At 41.3% G+C, this 18,238-nt stretch overlaps 1 protein-coding gene across 1 annotated transcript in view; it reads right to left on the bottom strand.

The window, feature by feature from the left end:
* Positions 1–466: 466 nt before the first annotated feature.
* LOC142008263 (desmoglein-1-like) overlaps positions 467–18,238 on the bottom strand; it is a 33,087-nt gene continuing 15,315 nt past the window's right edge. Inside the window, exons 10-16 of the mRNA XM_074985450.1 lie at positions 12,415–12,651; positions 9,883–10,227; positions 8,525–8,670; positions 8,078–8,141; positions 5,883–5,936; positions 5,257–5,468; positions 467–1,393 (exon numbers count right to left, since the gene is read on the bottom strand). Coding sequence (XP_074841551.1) covers positions 467–1,393; positions 5,257–5,468; positions 5,883–5,936; positions 8,078–8,141; positions 8,525–8,670; positions 9,883–10,227; positions 12,415–12,651 — 1,985 coding nt within the window. The remainder of the gene's footprint in view (positions 1,394–5,256; positions 5,469–5,882; positions 5,937–8,077; positions 8,142–8,524; positions 8,671–9,882; positions 10,228–12,414; positions 12,652–18,238) is intronic.

Here is an 18,238-nt window from a genome sequence, read left to right on the forward strand (position 1 = left end):
ACTTTTTGCAAAATGTAATATGCAGTGTGATGCATTTGCATTGTGTTGACAGGACACGATGACCCTTTCCCAAGACAGCAGTGCAATATTGCCACACCACATTTGGTGAGGAGGCACTTAATCAGTCACAGTGATATTTTGAATGGATGATACTCTCAGTCTTATCAATGCCAGCAGGCAAAAGGCCTTGCTGTGGAAGAGGAATCATCATCTGTTTTTAGCACTGCATTTGTAATAATAAAAGAAAATATTTAAAGTTGCTTACCTGAACTTTCCCATGTTGACAATGTTTCTGTTTCACTTTAAAACTGATTAGCTGTATGAGATTCTTACTCAGACAGGACTCATGGCACGTTTAGAACTATTTGCTCATCATAAATAATAAAAATATACTTTGGTACATTAAGCAAGAGTTAAAAATTTCAATGTAAATCATGATCTCTGCAGAAAAATACACTGAGAAGCTTTACTGATTAGCGTACTGTACTGTGCTATATTTTGTTACCCTTCTTCGAGATGTTCCAGGGGAAGCGGAGCCAAAGGTTTGACTAAGGTGAGTGTCAGCACTAAGCATTTGACCAGCCATACTGCTCATGCCCCCAATGCCGCCCACACCTGGGCCAGACACTACTCTCTCTGTAACAACCACATTATGTGCATTTGATAGCTCAGGAGGAATATTTAAACCGCCTGTCAGACCAGAGGCAGGTCTAATCACCCGTTCTGTCACCACAACATTTGATGCATCTGCTAGGTCAGGAATACTCAAAGAAGGGGGTAGCCTTGAACCAGGAGCAATTACCCTTTCTGTGACTACAACATTTGCCCCATCTGTCAGATCAGGAATATCTAGAACCCCACGCAAATCAGACGCCGAAGCAGGAGCAAGTACCCTTTCTGTTACTACAACATTTGATGCACAGAGAGGATCGACATTAAGTGCAGGTGTTTGGAAACTTGCACCAGATGTGTAGGTCTCAGTCATCATTACATTACCATGGAGCAAAGGATCAGGGACAGGCCTTGCAGGCTGTAGGGTAGAACCAGATGCATATGTATTTCCAGTAACAATTGTTGTAACTGGGGGAGGCATAGATGAAGATTCATTAATGATGATCGTAGTTCCGGGAGGTGGCAACTTTAGGTCACTTTCAATATTGGGAAAGGTAGCATTAACATCTGGAATGGGGCTGGCAATTTTGCCTAAACAGATTTCTGCCAATGTCTTAAATTTTGGTCCTAACGTATCTAAATAGGTGTCATCGATATCTTCTCCAATAAAACTGCAGCAGCCAACAGAACCAACGGGAGTACCTATTCCTTCATGATCATATATCAGTAGACAGTCATTTGCTGGTCGGCCTTCATCTTCATCTGCATAGGCAAATGCTTTCTGAAGGAGGAAAGGGGAAAATAGAATTAGACTACTTTACTTAGATTAGATGCCATCAAATATTATCTGTCTTTGTACTGATGACTTTTACAAAGAATTTAATGGTTTAGTGTCAGAAAACAGGAGGAAGCAGTGTTGAATATCTGTGGCACAATGGGAGGTACCATTGTATTTCACCTATTCACAAGGAGGCCTCTGAACTCATGATTATTGTGCATTATCTTCCGTGTATCGTGCCTCTTGCAGAAGTGCTGCAGACCTATGCCTCTGTAAGGTGTAAAGTGAGCCAGAATTGAGGAAACTGACTTGTACTCTGTTGGTCTTCATGTACCATTTGTAGATTTCTGGCATGCATGAACTCCCTAGCAGAATGTGACTTACTGTACTAACACTGCAGAAGGCAAGCAATTACAACAAGTGGATAAAAGTAGTGAGAAAATTTAGTCATCAATGCTTATGTGAATTTTTAATCAGATTTATCAGAAGTCCAGTGGCACCTTATAGACTAACATATTTTGGAGCATAAGCTTTTGTGCACAAGGACTTGCTTCATTAGATGCATGAGTGGGGGGTGTGTTTCAGGGGAATGTTTAAAGAGGGAGTCTCAGTCAAGGGGAGGACCAGAGTTGACAAGGTCTGTTCAGTTATGGAGGATGTGGCCCATCACCAGCAATTAATGTGGAGTTAAGAACATCAAGAGAGGAGAAATCAAGTCAGTTCGGTCAAGGGGGATGTGGCCCATTATCAGTAGCTAATGTGGAGGTGTGAAAATAAAGAGTGGAGAAACTGCTTTTGTAATGGGCCAACCACTTCCAGTCTCTGTTTGGTCCTTGGTTGGTGGTGTTAAATTTGCAAATGAATTGCAGCTCTGAAGTTTCTCTTTGGAGTTTATTTTTTAAGTTTTTTTTGTTGTAGGACAGCTATTTTTAAATCTGTTATTGAGTGTCCAGGGAGATTGAAATGTTCTCCTCAGGTTTTTGTATGTTACCGTTCCTGGTGTCTCATTTATGCCCATTTACTCTTTTACGTACAGATTGTCCAGTTTGACCAATGTAAATTGCAGTGGGGCATTGCTGGCATATGACGGCAGATAGTATATTAGTAGATATGCAGGTGAAACACAGGAACAGATCTGCACAGACACACCCCTAGAACTGCAAACAGGTTTATTCTATCTACTAGTCAAGATCCATAAACCTGGGAATCCCGGACATGCCATCATCTCACACATTAGCACTCTCACTACAGAATTGTCTGGATATGTGGACTCTCTACTCGGACACTACACTACCAGCACTACCAGCTTTCATCAAAATACCATGGACTTTCTTAGGAAACTACAATTCATTGGTGACCTTCTTGAAAACACCATCCATCCACCAGGGATGTAGAGGCCCTTTACACCAATATCACCCATGAAGATGGACTTCAAGCTGTTACGAACATTATCTCTGATGAGGTTGAGGCACAAATGGTGGTGGAGCTTTGAGACTTTGTCCTCATCCATGACTGTTTCAGATTTGAGGACAATTTATACCTTCAAATCAGTGGCACTGCTATGGGCACCCGCATGGCCCCACAGTAAGCCAATATTTTATGGCTGATCTGGAACAACACTTTGTCAGCTCTTGTCTCTTAGCTCCCCTCCTCTCTTTGCACTACATTGATGACATCTTCTTCATCTGGACCCATGGGAAAGAGGCTTTTGAAGAGTTCCACCATGATTTCAACAGTTTCCACCCCACCATCAACCTTTAGCCTGGATCAGTCCACACAAGAGATCCACTTCCTGGATGTTACTGTGCAAATAAGTGGTGGTCACATAAATCCACCCTATACTGGAAACCCACAGACTGCAATGCTCACCTCCACGCCTCCAGCTTCCATCCAGGACATACTACACAATCCATTGTATACAGCTAAAACAAAAAGCAGTCAAGTAGCACTTTACAGGCTAGCAAAATAGTTTATTAGGTGAGCTTTCGTGGTACAGACCCACTTATATATATAAACCACTATGTATACAGCCAGTTACTAATGTACAACCACATTTGCTCCAATCACTCAGACAGAGACAAGCATGCACAAGACCTTTACCAAGCTTTCCTGAAACTACAATACCCACCTAAGGGAGTGAAGAAACAGAGAGCCAGACGTGTACCCAGAAGTTACCTGCTACAGAACAGGTCCAACAAGGAAAACAAGAGAACACCACTGGCCATCATATACAGCCCCCAGCTAAAGCCTCTTCAGTGCATCATTAGTGATCTACAACCTATCCTGGACAATGATCCTTCACTCTCACAGACCTTGGGAGGCAGGCCTGTCCTCGCCTACTGAGAGCTCGCAAACCTTAAACAAATTCTCACCAGCAACTATAAACTGCACCATAGTAACTCTAAACCTAGAACCAATCCCTTCATCAAACCTCGCTGACGACTCTGCTCACATACCTATACCACCAGTATCATCACAGGACCTAACCACATCAACCCCACACCACCAGGGAATCTTTCACCTGCACATGTACTAGTATAATGTATGCCATCATGTGCCAGCAATGCCCCACTGCAATTTACTTTGGCCAAACTGGACAGTCTCTATGTAAAAGAATAAATGACATAAATGAGACATCAGGAATGGCAACATACAAAAACCTGTAGGAGAACATGTCAGTCTCCCTGGACACTCAGTAACAGATTTAAAAGTAGCTGTCCTACAACAAAAAACTTAAAAAATAAACTCCAAAGAGAATCTTCAGAGCCAAAATTCATTTGCAGATTTGACACCATCAACCAAGGACAGAACAGAGACGGAAGGTGGTTGGCCCATTACAAAAGCAGTTTCTTGTCTCTTGATCTTCACAGCTACACATTAACTGCTGATAATGGGCCACATTCTTCATGACTTTGTCAACTCTGGCCCTCTCCTTGATTGAGACTCCCTCTTTAAACCCTCCATTGAAATGCCCCCTGCCATGCATATGACAAAGTGGGTCTTTGCCCATGAAAGCTTATTCTCCAAAATGTCTGTTAGCCTGTAAGGTGCCACAGGACCTCTTGTTGTTTTTCAAGATACAGAGTAACTCCTCTACCCATGTGATACTATTTATCAGTGTTTCTCGTCCTTGTATACCTGCTTTAACCTCTTAAGCTTTTGCTAAGACAAATTCTTATGGTGAATGGTATTTGAATTCAAACATCCCCCCCGCCCCCAAAATGAATTTTGATTTTATTTAAACATGTGAGACTCATGGGTCATGTTGTTAGCTAATAACATAGTCTCATGCTATTGTTTTTGTTCCATATTTAAATTACTTATATAACTAATCAATGTTGTGCACACTTCATTTTACATATGAATATACAACTGGATTTCACACAGTGTTGGTTTAATTATCTTTGTCATCCAGGGAACAGAGACAATAAGAAAAGAACAAGTCTCTGTGAAGTGGTAAGAGTCACAATTCATGAGGTCTGCATTAACCAAACATTATTTGATGAGGAAATTCATGAGCAAAAATTTCATCATCTGTTCATAGGCAATTCACAAAACAGATTAGGGTGATGCTCATCAAATGCATGAGTTTCTGTGAGTTATTTGCCAGTTCTAGTCCCAAACAAGACAATGACAAATTTATATCAATAACTAGTTTGACAATTAATGAAAATATTCACTGCACCCCTACAGTAGGGGACTTTAATGGCCAATGCTATCGAGCATTATTAATGCAACAATACAGTCCCATTTTTTCTTATCAATGTACACTATGGGCTTGATGTCACTGAGGTTAATGACTTGTGTGAATGAACATTAGAAAGAGACTTTATCTAGACATATTAAAAATAAGGTATGTGAATTACCTCAGAGAAGTAGCTGTCTAAGAAAGCCATGTTTACTCCTCCTTCTCTGTGCTCTTTTAAAGTTCCTCCACTTGATCCTTTTATCCCAATTTTTCCATAACTGCTACCAGCCCCAAAGGTGTTGGATGGTCCATAAGCTACAGCTGTTCCGACCCCTGTAGTTTCTTCAAGTCCAGTAGTTACTCTTCTTTCACATGTATTTGTATAAATGTCTGAAAATAAAAAACAATATTTTTCTATAGGATACTGAAATTAATCATTCACCTTTTGATTACTATAAACACTAAAAAAGAACAAGGGCAGTTTGGGCTAATGTCAATCACAGATTCACACAGGCATATGCTAAAGTGTTAAACTGAAATTACAGTAAAAATTAAATACATACAAATGTACACTTACAATCTTCCCAATTTTCAGTAAGAATCTGGGCCTGGTTTACAAGGCCAGTGCTCTAACCACTGAGCTATTCTACGTTTGTATTTACCTACAAGACTATAAAGTCTTATACAAAACCAATGAGTTGGTCTCAAACGTCAACTTGTACTGAAATAATTAAATGTTCAGTCGTTGTCTTGACTATGACTGCAGTATGTTATGTCTGTAGGCCACATTTTGCTCATTTATACCCATATTGATCTTAACTGGTGTTAGAGTTTGACCTATAGGTTCTCCAAAGAGGACTAAAGAGAAGAATAGGAATGAAATGGCAAGTGTACTAATCCTGCAGTCATTACCATAGCAAAGTGCCCCTTGACATCAAAGAATAAAACTGCCCATTCTTGGGACTGTATGATTTCATCTCTTGGTGTATCTTGAGTGTGACAATTTTATTGTCTATAAATGGCCATGATATAAATGGCATAAATAGAATACGATTTGTGGAAAGAATTTCTCACTACATCAACCTAGTGGATGTGACTGTTTGTCATCATCACCTCATGCGTTAGCACAGGAAGCATACTGGGGGAAGGAAGAACCATGCTTAAATTGATTTTCCATGGTGTAAGATCTCTAAGGGACCTTATAGCAGTTGGGTAAATTAGAGGACCACAAAGGCTGCTCTGGCCTTTGGTGTGTCTTGGACAAGAGAGGATCAGGGAGAATAAATTAGCTTCTGGGCAGTCCCCACCCATCTCTGTGCCAGCCCTTTCTTAAAAAATCAGGGAAGAACTGAGCAATTACTGAGAATTACACCATTCCAATACTGAAAATGATATTTGCTTACATATCTTATACTGTACCTGAGGTAGTTAATTTTCATAAAGAAAAACAATTACTACCTACAATGTTACAATGAGATGTATTTGGGTGTGAAAACATTGGCAAATACTGCTGAACAATTTTTGCTTGAACAGAGAGCTGGGTCCCTAATCTACCTATATTTAAGGCTATGTCTACACAAGAGCATTATTTCAGAATAAGCTATTTTGGAAGAGTTTTCTGGAATAGTTTATTTTGAAATAGCCTGTCTGCACTGCCCCACCCTTTCAAACGGAGTGTGTAAATGCAGTGGATTGAAAATGCTAATGAGGCATGATATGAATATTCACCAACTCATTTGCATAATGGTAACCACTTGCCACGTCAAAAGTGTTGCTTTTATAATGCAAACTAGCCATGTAGACAGGTTTCCTTGGCAAGGAAGCCCTGCTTTCAAAAGCACCCTTCCTGAAAAATATTGGGAAGAAGAGTGCTTTCCAAAGTGAGGCTTTCTTTGAAGGAGCACTGTCTACATGGCTAGTTTGCATTTCGAAAGCAGCACTTTTGATGTGGTGAGTTCCCACCATTATGCAAGTGAGGCACTGAATATTCACAGTGCCTCATTAGCATTTTCAATCTGTTGCATTTACATGCTCCTTCCAAAAGGCAGGGGCAGTGTAGATGCAGCCAAAACGCATATCAAAATAGTGCTCAGTTATTCCTAAATCACACTGCTACGTGGACATAGCCCACTTGGCCCGCTGTTTCAAAACAGTCCCTATTTCCTGTCTGTGTATCCCCTATTCTGAAATATCCATTTTGGCATAGATAGTATTCCTTGTAAAATGAGGTTTACAGAATTCTAAATAAGCCGTCCACTATTTTGAATTTTTTTCAGAATAACAGTTTTGCTATGGAGACGTTCCCGAAGTTATTTCGGAACAGTGGCCATTATTCGGAAATAACTTTGCTGTGTAGGCTCGCCGAGGCTGCGCCTATGCTACGGCGATCTTTGAAAGAAGATTTTTCTGGAAAAGATCTTCCAAAAAAACTTCTTTTGCGTCCACACACACAAAAGTGGATTGAAAGATGGATCTGCTCTTTCGACAGTGGCACACAGCTGCTCCTCTTTCAAAAGAACAAGTCAGGGACTGAAAAATCTGGCACCATGAGGACTGTGTTTTCAAAAAAATGGCCCCCGGGCCATCTACACATTTTATTTCTTAAAGAGTCTTTTGGAAAAAGGTACTCTTCATGATCTGGGAGCAGAAGATAATTTCCAGAAGAAGAACTTTATTCTCTCATTTTCTGATTGAAAGAGTGCATTTTGTGTGTAGACGATCCGTGTGTTCTTTCGAAAAAAGGCCTGCTTTTCTGATAGAACTTGCTGGTGTAGATCCAGCCCCAGAGACTCAAACTTTACTCATGCAGGTAGTCATATATTCACATAACTGGTCCCACTGACTACAATGAGGCTATCTGTATGAGTAAATGTTGTGGGAGAGTGTTTGGAAACAGAAACATTTTAAATCAGATAATGTCTTTGTATATCAAAATGACATTCTAGGCTGCAAGATGGGTCTTTGCGTTAAAAATTTAAAGAAGCTTATTATCTCCTTACCAGAGGAGTCAACAAAGTCACCTGTTGTGGCACCTACTTTTTGTCCAGTGGTGTGGTTGACAACCTGGAAAACAACGTCAGTTGTTCAGATATGCACTAAGACAGCTAAAAATCCCCATTTTTGATGCATTTCCATTTTTAGCCTCTATTTTACCTTGCTTGGTTTATAAATTTGTGACTTACACAGATAGAAAGGTCAGCTGTAATACTTTACAACTCTGGGCCTGATCTTGCAACTTTACTTAGTTGAACTTACTCAGATGAGTAAGTGCCATGTAAATGAATGAAAAAACTAGCATATGAGTAATATTTTGCATTTCTGTATTGTAAAGAATCCCTTTATTTAAAAAAAAAAAGACACACCATCATGATCCTGATCCTAATTCTGGCACTATGATAAACTTAATTCAAAGTGCAAATAACTGTTTTTATAAACTGGGAACTGACACTGTCTTCAGGGTGTGCTCCTTCTATTCCCCATGAATGAATGGCTCCTGGGCATTCAGGAACAGGCTCAAATCCAGCACCAACACCACCGACAGTTCTAGCTCCATAACCACAACAGTCACTCGCTGCCATCAAAATTGGAACCGCTAAGGGAGAAACAAAGAGAAAAAAAAAGGTCAGTCATATTTTTAAATACATTTCCATCTCTGAGTATACAGCAGTGTTTCTTAAACTGTATTTCACAGAGCACTTGTGTTCAGTGAACATTTCACAGCTGTGCCGCTAGCGTTTTGAAAAATATTCTCATGGTATGTATTTTCTGTAACTAATACCAGATACAATGTTACTTCTTCATTGCTATGATACCTGATTAAATTACTTCATTTTGTTTTGTTGTAGATGTTGCTGGTGTTTTTGAGCTGATGACAATTTTTTGGAAGGAAATTTCCATAGATATTCTGTTTGGTGTTCCATGGCTTCAAAAAGTTAAGGAAATACTGATGTAGCTATAGATTTCTTTTTCCTCAGAAAGGTGATCAGCCTTTTTTTGAAAATCTGACTCCCTTAAGGCATTACAAACTGGGAATTGAAAAAAAATGCACATAGCCTTTTGTCATGAGAAGAACATCTGCTCCCACTTGCAATAGGATAACTCTGGAAAAGATGAGTTACTAAAGCAAACTGACTCCACTATAACTGGGAAGAGACTTTGTTCCATACCCTTAAATCAGTAACATTTTAAAACCAGGCTGTTCTGTATTATCTTAAAGACTGACAGATAAATTTGCTAGTCTTTATGGTGTTGCGGACTAACACAGCTACCCCTCAGAGCCTGTTTTAAAACCAACAGTCTCATGCTCAGGTTAATCTGAGTGGACACAAATAAACAGACATTTTCCTCCGAAGTTATTATCGGAGCCTAAGCAAAAGCAAGCTAAAGGTGCCCCTTACAACCTTGATTGAGTCTTTTTTATGTATGTGCATTAAGAGACAATCTGTAATTACATTGTCACGTTATAGTTTCCAAAGGACCCTGCCTCATGCCCATTCCCAACCCAACATTTGTTTTCATCATCCTCTTTCAACATGTGGCACAAAGCCTCATTTTATGTGTATGGAAATCTTGTACTGAATACCACATTATTAATTTTTCCATGTGCATTTCTGTAGTGCTCTTTTCTGAATACTTCATAAAAATTATAAAGAGGTGAGGTGGAAGTATTATCACCACTTTAGTGCTGGAAAACTAAGGTAGAGGGAGACATTAAGGTCAAAATATCCACTGCTTTTGGGTGCTCAATTTCTTCAGACCACATTTTTCAGAATATTACACAGAGTAATTTTTTCAGAGTACTTACACAGAAATATTAAGCCTCCAAGAAACATCAGAGCAATAGCAGCACCACTAAGAGTAGTCAATCCACTTTTGGCAGTTTGTCCATTAGCAGTGTGTACATTAACAGAACTAGTACTAGTAGAAACTTGAGAAACAGTAGTAGTGACCACACTCTCAGCTGCCGTACTTCCAGCAGGAGGTTTTTGGGTAGCACCGGTAGTACATATTTGTTGGATATCACAAACACAGGCTTGCAAAGAAATAAACTCTGGTTGTTCACATCTTCTGCCATGGCTATCTATCACATCTATCCAGATGTCATACAGGAAAAACTCCATTTTTGAAGCTACTAGTTCCACAGAGTGATCTTGCAAAACAAAAAAAACAAAAACAAACAAACAAACAAAAATGTTTAAATTAACAGTTCTGTTTTGAATTTACTCTTTTCTAGCCCTTTTGAGGCAATCTATTATTGTGGAGTTTATGATACAGAATATTAAGACTGAGCATAAGATGATATTCTTATGCTGAATTTATCTTTTCAGTTGCTCCTAAGTCTAAAATTGTCTTTGGGGCTGAATGTTCCTGATCTCAGCACACATATTATTTTTATGAGAAGAGTCTGACCCAAATCAGTTCAGCAAATATTTTGTCAGAGAAATAGCAAAGGGAAATACACATTTCTTGTGTAGTTTAAATATTTTCAGGGCCCTCCCCAAGTAAATATAAAATGGTGAACACCATAACTTAAAACTTTGCATTTTTGCAGTCCTCTCTGAATAATGAGGTGTCTGATGTGCTTCATGCTTAAAAAATGTTTTAGTAATTTTTAGATTTCAAAACTTTCTAGTTACAGGTTTGCACGTGGTTAGCACAAATGACTCCTACTCATCCACTCAATTTCCTTCTATGGAAAAGCTTGAAGAGGAGAAGGTTGCTAGTGGGTATTGTATACCCCTACTTCTCATCTGTAAATCACTTTTGAAAATGGAAGTTAGATAGTTTGACTCACAGAGGCTTTGATATACTGACTGGAGAAATGCCTAAATATCTTTTAAAACCTGTACCAAAGTGAAAAATTGAAACATTTTAATATGAAAATTTCTGCATGTTGAAATGTATCTTTCAATTCAAATGTGACATAGATATGTCCCTTTTGTGTTCGCTTTCCACAGACACTCACGTGCTTGCACTTTATTAGCCTGGAAATCCCCAAAGGGACATTTTGTTTGAATACTCTCCATAAATGAAGTTTAAGCTGAGAGGCAGCCTGGCCTAATGTAGTGGGCACTGGATTAGGAATCAAGGCACCTGGCTTTTTGCCCAGGCTATGTTGCTGATAGGGTGCCCATCCATCCCACTTTCACTGGGACAGTCCCATATTTTAGGCAGGCACCCCACTTTTTTTTTAAACAAAAGAGCTAGTTGTCCCATGTACTCGCTCCCCCTGCAGAGCTACCCTTTGTCCAAGTCAGTACAGCTTCAGCTGCAGGTAAAATAAATCAAGAGCTGGCGAGACAGCACGTGCAGCACATACTGACCAGCCAGTACAGACAGGAGCAGGAGGGGAAGCCAGGGGTTCTGTCTTAGAGGTAAGGCAGGGTATGTTGGGGGAGCGGGGAGGGTAATGTGTTTTTCCCTCTCTAAGATTTTAAGGGGGAACTGGTGTCCACCTGAAGCCAGGGAGACCACTGTGGGGAGGTAGCCCAATCCCTACTGCAGGACAACCTCCTGTGTAGCTGGAGGAGACATCCCCTGCCCTGCAGGGCAGCCGCTTCCATAGCTAGGGAGTGTCTGGAGTCAGCGAGCTCACCCATGGGGTGGCAGCCCTATTCCCAGAGCCTGGAGGCATGGGGCAGCTGGGGAAGGTCCCCTGTGGGGCAGCAGTCCCGTTCCAGCGCCCTGTGGTGAGGGGCAGCCAGGGAGCTGCACTTGCTTAGCAGCCACAGCTGGAGAGCCTCTCCCCAGCCCAGGGTGTCCTGTATTTGGCCTAAAGAAATATGGTCACCCTAATGTACTAAAATCAAGTATTGTGTCAAGCAAAAGTTTCATGGATAATGTCACATAATTAGTACATTTGGGATGTTCATGAGAGGTTCAGAACTCTTTGGATAATCTGCAAACCAAAATATTTCTGAAATAAATTATTGTTCATTGTGAATTTCTCAGCTGTATACCCTGCCAACTAAAACTACAGTGCAAGAAAATAAAATCAAAAGCATAACTATGGCACAGAATCTTCATATACACTTACATTTTGGATGTATTTTAAAATTAATAATGTTAAATAAAATGCAAATAGTGAACCTTTTACTTACACAGGTGAAAATCAGGAGCAACTCCATTTACTCAATTAACTATCAATATCGGATATCAAATACCAAACTAAGTGGCATCAAAATAAGACCCAGTAATTACTGTTCATTTTATTTGCCTTTAGATGTTTGATTATCATTGTCATCAATCTTAAATTTAAGCATACAAGTTTTTATATTTTGACTTAACTTCTATAACTTTTATGTCTACTATGTTGTAAAAATTTAATTTTACTCACCGTCTATTGTTTTAACAGTCCATAAATTTGGTGTAGGCTGATCAACTATGATAAATGTAAAGGGACCAACAAATGGTTCCCTATACTGATCTTTTATTGTGACAATTGCTGATGGAGAACTCATACATACTTTTCTTATTTCGGTAGTAAGAGTTGGACAGTTATTACGACCTGTTATATCACTGCCATCATGAAGTGTCAGCACAATGGTACCAGTGGCAGTTTTTTCAGGAACATCTGTCAACAGTAATTGGAGTTAAAGAAGTATTTAAGGAGTCGCAAATGCCTGTCAAATCACACACAACATCTGTTTTTCTTTCATATCACAGCCTAAAATATTGACATGCTTGATAAATGATGTTAGCAATTTTCATTAATTTACAATTCAAGAATCAACTTTCTAACTCATCACTTGCCTAATTTTATTTGATCACCATTGATGGTTTTTAATTAAAGGGAAGGGATCTAAATTCTGCTGTCAGTTTCACAGGGTGTAAATCCCCGGTAACACTGTACCCAAGTGACTGCATGACTTCAATTGATTCAGTGCTTATTAAAGTCTCAATTAAACCAATAGAACAAAGTTGCATATACCTCCCTAAGTGTGTATTTTTAGCATCAACACTGGGATATTGCAGAAATCCATATAAACTCTTGCCTGGCCTTTTTTATGCATGGCTGTGGGAAAGAGAACCAGGAAGGAGTACCCTTATATTCAAATGATCTCAGCTGCCAGTAGAACCTTTTGGACTATTGTGATAGATGCAAGTCAGAGTTACAGTTACTCTTAGGCTATGGCTGTGTCTACACTCTGAGACAAATTTGAATTTATTTCTATTGATTTTTTAATTCTGGAATTTATAAGTTTGATTTTGACCATCCTCACTTCCACCTTGCTCCCCACAAAGTTGAGTCATTGCTGCCACACACAAATTGGCTAACATCGACTGTTGCAGAAGAGCATTGTGGGAACCTATCCCACAGATCCCTCATCCCCATACATGCTGGGTATGCTTGCTGGTCCTGATGTCATCTTCCAACATTGTATTTTTCTCATTCTCCTCATGATCCCTGAAAATATGCTGATCCCTGGAAATAACGCAGGGACACTTAAAGTGATAAGAAAGAGGATAGAAAAGAGGTTTTGGTTTCCCCCCACATTACATTGCCCACATGCATGCAGCGACTGTATTCTCAGCTGGCCATACACTGGGTGTCCCACCTCCCATCATTGCACGCATATGATCCCTGAAAATAAAGCAAGGTCCTGACCTGTTTTCTGAAGTGACAAGAAAGAGGATAGGAAAGTCTAGGAAAAAAAAATCATCACATTGGTACTGGAAAGGGTATTTGGCTTTCCGGTGCACTATAAGGCTTCTGGGCAATGACTGTATTCTCAGCTGGCCATCCACTGAGTATCCTGCTTCCCATCATTTCACGCATTTGCTCCCTGAAAGTAAGACAGGGGCCAAGACTGATAGAAAAGTGAAATAAAGAATGTTTGGTTTCCCCACCCATTATATTGGTCACACAGGTGCAGCGACTGTATTCTCAACTGGCCATCCACTTGTACCACCTCCCATCACTGCATGTACGTGATCCCTGTAAGCCTCTGTGTGTCTTAGCCACTGGAGTAGACTTTTCCCTGGCATCAGCAAGACCGTTAGCTGCCAGAGGAGACCTTTTCCCTGGCGGCAGCAAGCCCCTTAGCCACTGGGAGGAGACTTTTCCCCAGTGGCAGCAAGTCCCGATATGGGCCAAGGGGGGGAGTGGTTCATTGGGGGCCAGTTGAAGTGGTCCTTCCCCGGTGGCAGCAGCAAAGCCCCCAGTATCTTAATTGCCAGGGAGACTTCCCCACAGCAGCAGCAGCAGCAGCAGCAGCAAAGCCCATAATATTTTCCCACCCCGGAGACCTGAATGCATGACTGGCTAAATGGTCAGCACTAAACAGCAGGCACATCCTTTCATTGTGTTGCGGGCTACCCACGTGATATGGCTGAGCACGGAAAAGATCCAGATTGTGTGGCACCTGTCGGGGAGGGAGGAAGGTTCGCACACAAATGTAAACCACTGAGAAGAAATTTCTCAGCATGTTATGCTAGCATGACCACCAGCACAGCTTTGTTGACACGTGGTACAGTTGGGCAGGACTGGCAACAGTCAGTGCAGAAAAAAAATAGAAGGTGTACAGACAGAGTAGCGAACTCCCTGCAGGGCTAGTTTAATGGGTAGATGCGCTCACAGTGCCAATGGGATAGAAAGAAAAACATTTATCAGGTTCTCATACTAACATGAAAAGGCTTGCTGCTCTGGCTTGGAAATTCACGGCCTTCCTGTAACTGGAGAACAGAGGCCAGAGAGGAGCACTGAGGGGCATTGTGAGTTACATACGCGACACCTCTGGGGGCTAACACATTTGCTTTTAAGACGTGGCACTTCCGCGCTGGCCTTCAATTGAACTTCTGAATTTGAGCTTGATGCAATACCTGTCAGATAACTGCAATTTTGTAATATCGAGATTAGGGCACCCAAAATTGAGCTGATGGTATTTATAGTGAAGACAGTCATGTGCTAAAATTGAGCTAACTAAATCAAATTCGATTTCATCTCATAGTGTAGACACAGCCTATGTCTACACTACATAATAAATTCAAATTTAAGGAAGTTAGCTTGATTTTACAAGGTCGCTGTCTTCACTGTAAATATCATTAGGTCAATTTTAGGGAGTGCGAAGGATGATATTATAACATCATCAAAAGTGACTCAGCATAGCATCAAGTTTGAATTTAAAAGCTCAAGTTAAGGCTAGTGTGGAAACGCCATGTCTTTTAATTGACAATTCTCTAGGGTTGTCTGCTCTGGCCTCTTCCATCTCTGCTCTGCTGCGGGTGCACAGGAATTAGGTAACAGGAAGCCCGCGAACTTGAATTTGGCATCCAGAAGTGTGGCTAGGCTGTGGGTTCATGCTTGTATGAGAGGCTGAGAAACCTCTTTCTTTATTAACAGCATGGTGAGCGCATCTACCCCTTAAAAATAGCCCCAACATGGAGTTCATGGTTCTGTCACTCCCTCTATAAGCGTAGCACTTGGATTTTTTTTCCCTGTGCTGGAACCAACCCCTGCCCCACCGCACCACGTGGCAGCTAGTCTGCAAGGATTGTGCTTGTATGAGAGGCTAGAAACTTATTTTCCATGGTTTATGTTTACAGGGGTAGCCCCCACCATCCTTCCCCACAAGTGCCATGCAGTCGGGGTCTTTCCTGTGCCCAACCACATCATATGGCTAGCCTCTGACCCAATCAAAGGACATGCCTACTGCACAGTGCCTGACAGCACCGTGTCCTGGCTTGCTCACAGTGAGGGCTCCAAAGGTGGGAGAGATTTTCAGGGGCTTGCTGTCGCTGGGAGGGAAGTCTCCCTCTGTGGCAAAGACCTTCAGGGGCTTGCTTCACTGGGGGGAAATCTTCTACCGCAGCAATTATTTTGGGGGCTTGCTGTTGCCGTTTCAATCGGCCCTTCAAACAACAGCCCCCCCCTCATTCCATGACAACCCCCCCCATGGGGTGTCGTGGGGGGGCATCCTTCACTCAGTCAATCTGGGCTCCCCCCCCCCGGGCAACTTACTGACAGGTGCTCGTCAACTGACCCTTCAACAGACAATCCCACACCCCACTATGGATGTGGGGAGGGAGGGATGCGACAATCCCATGCCTAGAACACTAGGTGGCTTAGCAGGTAGAAGGCATGCCATTCTGTCTAGGTAGGGGTGCTTTAAGGAATGGGGGGGCAGTTGAGATGACACAGACACCTGGGTGATCCCAGGGCACAGAGTCATTCATGTATGTGGAAATTTGGTGAGCTCCATCCCCTGTGTTGGACACATCTGGGTAGTGAAGTGGGAAGTCAAAAATGTTGCATCACAAAGTGTCTTTTTTCCTCAACTTCTTTATCCTTCTCTTTCTTCAGGCTCGGCTCTGGTCCTGTAACATTTTCAGGGACAATGTTTGTGGATGAAAAGAGGCAGGGAAGTAGCTGGAGGACCAATTAAGATGATAAAGACACCTGGGTGATCCCAGGTCAGTATGACAGACCCCCTGCCTGGCACACTACACCTGAAGCCATCCTACTTGGTTTTCTTTCACCTGGAATGCCTTACTTTTGCTTCTTTCACTCTGGAAAAATGGCCATTTGCTTTCCATGGGAAGGAATGAGGGCAATGCAATGTGGGAAGGTGACATCACATACTCACAACCACTTTCAGGGCATTTTTTCCCACACTGCACCAGTGAAAATACCCAGAAGGCTGCAGGGCTGACAGAACTGTGGGATAGGTTCCCACAGTACACTGCTTCAGCAGTTGATGTGTGAAGCTTGAGTGTGGCAGCAATACGTTGACTTTGTGGGGACTTTGTGAGGGTAGTCAAATTTGAATTTATAAAACCCAAAGTTATAAAATTCAATTTTAATAAAATTGATTTTACATCGTAATGTAGACGTAGCCTTAAATTGCTCCTCAAATCTGTTCTGAGGCATGGTGCCTTGAGGATTAGGGGCCATAGAAGTAATTTACAGCTAATCTTGCTTCCCACTTCCCCCAAGCTGCTCTTGCTGGCAAATGGCCATTTCAAAGGATCTGGCTCAGCATATTTATTCATTTGTTTATTTCACACAAGTATCACTTTATTTTGTCCCATCCAGCTCCCACTGAGGTTAGTAGAAAGGCTCCCTCTGAGCTCAGTGGGAGTTGGATCAGGCCCTGAATTACTTTTGAGATGAAATGATTTAAGTTTTTTTCTTTAAAAGAAAAGAAAAAAGTAAAGAGTGAACACTTCCCAATAACACAAGCACAAATTTGACTGATAGGGTAAAAGGGCATTCTCTCCTCAGATCCAAGCCCCTTTGGTATATATTACCTAATTTTTCATTCCAAAACATGAATAGGGTTATTGGTTATTTGTTGTTTTGCAAGTACACAGAGGATTTATTTTTAAAGCTCACCTCTTCATCACACAAAATTTTAGTTTAACCCTCTAGAAGTGTAGGCGGGTCCTTTCTTGCTTATAGGTAACATAAAAGTGGAAAATATATTGCAGAATAAGGGTCTGACTTGGCAATAGTGTTCTACTCATACGAATAAAGTTACTCCTATAAGGCCAGGGCCGCACTCGGCTCTTTGCCCATATGATCATACTGGTGTAGCTTATTGCCAAAGCACTATTGGTAGGGATGAAGCTTATAGCATGAAGCCTCTGTTTTCTCTGGAATAACTTACTCCAGTTTCCCATCTCTAAGGCCACGTCTACACTAGCCCAAAACTTAGAAAAGGCCATGCAAATGGCCATTTTGAAGTTTACTAATGAAGCGCTGAAATACATATTCAGTGCCTCATTAGAATGCAGGCAGCCTCAGCACTTCGAAATTGACACGTCTCATCCAGACGAGGCTCCTTTTTGAAAGGACCCCGGCAACTTTGAAATCCTCTTATTCCTAACAGCAGATAGGGGATTTCGAAGTTGCCGGGGTCCTTTCGAAAAGGAGCCTCGTCTGGATGAGACGCGTCAATTTCGAAGTGCTGCGGCTGCCTGCATTCTAATGAGGCGCTGAATATGTATTTCAGCGCTTCATTAGTAAACTTCAAAATGGCCATTTGCATGGCCATTTCTAAGTTTTGGGCTAGTGTAGACATGGCCTTAGAAACTAACAAATTTATTGTGTCCTGAGCTTTTGTGGGTAAGACCCACCTCCATCTGATGGAGTCTAACCCAGGAAAGCTCATGACCTAATATATTTGTTAGCCTCTAAGCCTCTAAGCTCCTCACTTCAA

The sequence above is a fragment of the Carettochelys insculpta genome, chromosome 2 (assembly GCF_033958435.1).
Source record: "Carettochelys insculpta isolate YL-2023 chromosome 2, ASM3395843v1, whole genome shotgun sequence".
Classification (NCBI taxonomy): domain Eukaryota; kingdom Metazoa; phylum Chordata; order Testudines; family Carettochelyidae; genus Carettochelys; species Carettochelys insculpta.